Genomic DNA, 4,187 nt, shown 5'->3' on the forward strand with positions numbered 1-4,187 from the left:
AGTTAATTCCCGGTGTGGTGTGGAGGGGTGGGGTGGGGTGGGGATGGAAGAGGCCGCACTGTAGACGCTGGGACTGAGAGAAAAGTCAGGTCACAATCAGTGGCAAGGCTGCAATGGCCTCCCTTGCCAAACTGCGGTGCTTCTAGAACTTTTTCCTACAACAGGCCTGGCAACCTGACTGTAGATCCCCAGCGTCCGCGCCCTGACCAGCCCTCTCCCTGCCAGCAGCTGCCTGCAAAGCACCCTTCACTGCGCGACGCCGGGAGCCGGGAGGGGACCCTCCTGCCCTGAACCTGTCAGTTGCAAGCTCCCTAGTCTTACCCTCGCCCCGCCCAGCGCACCTGAGTATCCCCCGGGTGGAGGACCCGGCTCAAAGCACTTTTCTTTGAAAAACAAAGATGGAAGCAAATTGTAAGAAATAAAACTTAGTAACAAAGTATCGGATGTCTTGAGAGACCCATACCCAGGGTTTAGGGTTTTCTAATTAAAGTAATTACTTTCCACCACTCCTCCAACCTTGAATCACCAACTTGACAGAGTAATTGATTTACCTTATTTTCAAAAGAATAAATCTGACATTTTAAACCTGCAACTAGGGCTAGAGTTATTCGGGCTAGTTAAGCACTGTTGTACCGGACTCCACCTTTTCCATTCTCTTGATTGTTTTCGGTCGATCTACCGCCGGCAGCCTCCCTTCCCCGCAGAGTCTGGGCATTGTAATGCTCGTGGGCCTCCGCCTCCTCGCCCTCCCGTGAGCCCTCACCGCCACCGCTGGGGTTTGTTGTAAAGCCCTGAGAATTCCGGTAAGGCGGGGTCCCGGGCTCAAGGTCAAGACATTATTTGGGGCCAAGAAGCTCCAGTTTTCCGGGACACCTTGGCTCCTGCTTCTCCTAAGGCTCTCTGGAGAAGGTGCACTTCTCATCTAGAATACTTTTCCTTTCTAAGTCGCCATTTTCACTTAGGAATTAATGTTTTCCTTTGGGTGTTTTGAAAATGACTCTGAATTAAGGGCATGCTAACATTTTTTTTTTTTAACCCCCTAAATTGTTAACAGCTGTGGACTACGGACGATGGTGCGCTTCTCTTCCAGGTACGAGCTAATTTTGAATGTGAATCTTTAACTGCTAGAGATTACTAGTTTAGTAAATAATGTGCTACACCAGTTGCTTAACTCTATCTTGCCCAAACCTTAAAAGAGTTGCGAAGGTCTCTGCTGTTTTTCCTGAAAGACCCAGAACTCCACCCAGTTACATCCAACTATGCCATTGGCGTATATCAATGGCTTTGCCTAGGAAATAGTATTTTCCTACTTTTGGGCAAACAAAGGTCAATATCAAAACCAAATTAAAAACCTACTTCTGAAAAGGTTTAGACAGAATCTATACTTGCAAAAAACCTTTAAGAATAATAGCAAAAAAAAAAATTTTTTTTAACCTGAAAACTTTTTGACTGGTTAAAATGAGATAGTTTGTAAAATGTGATTTGTCCATAACATGGAATATCATTCAGCTGTTTTAAAATTTTGTTGTTGTTGTTGTTGCAATTTTTGGCCTGGGCGAGGTTTGAACCCGTCACCTCCAGCATATGGGCCCGGTGCCCTACTCCTTGAGCCACAGGCGCCACCTATGTTTTAAAATTCTTATATGAAAACTATATAGGATAAAAATATATAATACATTTATAAATATAAATTGTAAAATATTATGTGAAGTACAAGATAAAAGATTCATACCTACTTAAAATTATATGTGTACAAAGACAGGGCCTGAGAAGTAATATGTAATGAAAAGAATTGTATATTGGTGACTTTTCTTTCCTTTTTCTTTTTTTTTTTGCAGTTTTTGGCCGGTGCTGGGTATGAACCCACCACCCCTGGCAGGCATATGGGGCCGGCACCCTACTCCCTTTAGCCACAGGCACCGCCCTATATTGGTGCCTTTTATTTAAAGTACTTTTCTTGGTTATCTGAATTAGCCTCTAAAAGAGGAAAAGAAAAAGAAAAAAAAAAAGGTGGCACTCTGTTTCTCCTTTGTGGTCTGTGGTCTTGTCCAAGTGCGGAGAGGACTGGGGTGTTAATTTGTAGGGTTTATTTTCTTTGTTTTGCTAACTAATGTCTGATTTCCTCTTCCTAGTGTGATTTTGATCATGACCTTTTCCAAAGCTTTTGAACTGGGATTAGTTGTGGGTGAGAGACTTTTTGTTCTTTTGATTACTAACAATTTTTATGTGGCCTGAAATACAGACTCCTTGAGTTGATTTTTGTCTTCAAGGGTTGGGCCATGAACTTACACGTCCACCTCAGAAAGATCTGGTCTTCAGAAATGACAGCATGCAGTCCCAGGAGGCACCTGCAGTTCGTCCTCCGTCTCTCCAATTCGTGCCATCCATGGAAATACTGCACAGTAAGACCTGCCTGCCTTGAATCATCTGTATCCTGGTCCTTCATTCATCTGCTTCTTAATGCTCTTTCACCTAAGAGGGTGGACACTTTATTTTGGAACTGGACTGCTTTTGGTTTTAGGAGCGAGACAGGCATTGTATACTTCGCCTCCCTGGGGGACTCCTGGAACCACCATTGCCCTGTGTATGAAAATGATTTTTCTGCTGAAAAGCACGGGTAGCAAAAGCAACACTCAGTAATACAGTCTTATTCTGTGAGGTTTACAACTTTTAGACATCTGCAAACACATTGGGGAGATCAGGTCCTTGGAGTTTTATGAACCTTGCTTACAGGAATTCTTTTGCCATCTCTCCACCCTTAGCCACATCTTTTTACCTTTTAGGTAAGAAGCAAAACAGAACCTGCTGTCTGAATGGGGGAACCTGCATGCTGGGGTCCTTTTGTGCCTGTCCCCGCTTTTTCTATGGACGGAACTGCGAGTATGATGTGCGCAAAGAGTAAGCCATTCACAGGGCAGGGACTGGGTGGAGAGGAGAGAGAAGGAGAATTTCAAATTCATGGGCATTGCCTTGTCTGTCCATTCCCAGGAGCTGCGGGGCTGTGCCCCATGACACCTGGCTGCCCAGGAAGTGCTCCTTGTGTAAATGTTGGCGCGGCCAATTCCGCTGCTTTCCTCAGACATTTCTACCTGGGTGTGGTAAGCAGAGGTTCTCCCCCACCTATGTGGGTGACTTAGTTGCCTTTCAGAATGCTTAGTTCATGGGATCTCTTCTCATACTTCATAGCCTGTTAGAGCCTGGCAGCCAAAGTTGTGCTTGTAAGAGCTCTGAGGACTCCAGATGAGACACTCACCTTGGCATGTTTGATGTTGACTTTCTCAGAAACGTGGTTAGTCCTGCTGCCCTTCAGATGGAGAGTTCAAGTCTATTTGACATTTTATTGTGTGTGAACTTTTATTGAGGAAAATAAACAAAACTTGGTCTCATGGCTGGGTACATGGCCCGCACCTGTAATGCTAACACTCAGAGGCTGAGGCGGGAGGATCACTTTAGCGTAGGAGTTTGAGACCAGCCGTGAGCAGAGCAAGACCCCATCTCTACTAAAAATAGAAAAATTACCCAGGAGGCTGAGGCAGGAGCATCACTTGAGCCCAGGAGTTTGAGGTAGCTGTGAGCTATGATGCCACAGCACTCTACTAGGGGGAAAGAGTAAGACTCTGTCTCCAAAAAAAGACAGAAAGAAAAGACTCAGTTTCTTGTTTAACCAAGAGTTGTTCTCCAGTATTCCTTTCCTTTGGGCAGAGGGAGTCAAACTATCCTCAGGGTGGCAATTCAGACAGAACCCACCCCAACAGCAGATTCTACCCAAGGCTTGACCTCAACCCCAGTCCTGTAGGAACTTCTTCCTGGGGGCTAATGGGCCCTTGCACTGCCACCCCCAGTGAATGGGCCCAGAATACTTTAACCTTATTGAATGTTTTCCTCAAATCAGTTTTTAAAAATGATGAAAAGAAGGATAGGACCTAGATGGGGAGAGAATAAGATCAGAGAGTCCTTTCCCTACTCAGACCTGAGCCTGCTTTCTAGGGCCACCCAAGTTCAAAGACCTTTATACTTCCGGCCCATGAAAATGTTAGAAAATATTCAAGTCCAAGAAGTAAAGGAAAGCAAACACTTTGCTGAGTACAAGATGGAGCCCCAAACCAGACAGAGATTGTGTCTTTGTCATTTGCATCCTGGGTGTCAGTCCCAGGAGAAGTGTTTGTTAAGTGTGGGTTGAATGATAA

The 4,187-nt window shown here is 45.0% G+C and overlaps 1 protein-coding gene across 1 annotated transcript in view; it reads left to right on the forward strand.

Annotated features, from left to right (window-relative positions):
• The first annotated feature begins 2,132 nt into the window (after positions 1-2,132).
• TDGF1 (teratocarcinoma-derived growth factor 1) overlaps positions 2,133-4,187 on the forward strand; it is a 2,603-nt gene continuing 548 nt past the window's right edge. The window contains exons 1-4 of the mRNA XM_012808035.2: positions 2,133-2,185; positions 2,271-2,402; positions 2,784-2,898; positions 2,989-3,098. Coding sequence (XP_012663489.1) covers positions 2,146-2,185; positions 2,271-2,402; positions 2,784-2,898; positions 2,989-3,098 — 397 coding nt within the window. The 5' untranslated portion in view covers positions 2,133-2,145. The remainder of the gene's footprint in view (positions 2,186-2,270; positions 2,403-2,783; positions 2,899-2,988; positions 3,099-4,187) is intronic.

Source organism: Otolemur garnettii, unplaced genomic scaffold (assembly GCF_000181295.1).
Source record: "Otolemur garnettii isolate 467f Iridium unplaced genomic scaffold, OtoGar3 scaffold00082, whole genome shotgun sequence".
Lineage (NCBI taxonomy): Eukaryota > Metazoa > Chordata > Mammalia > Primates > Galagidae > Otolemur > Otolemur garnettii.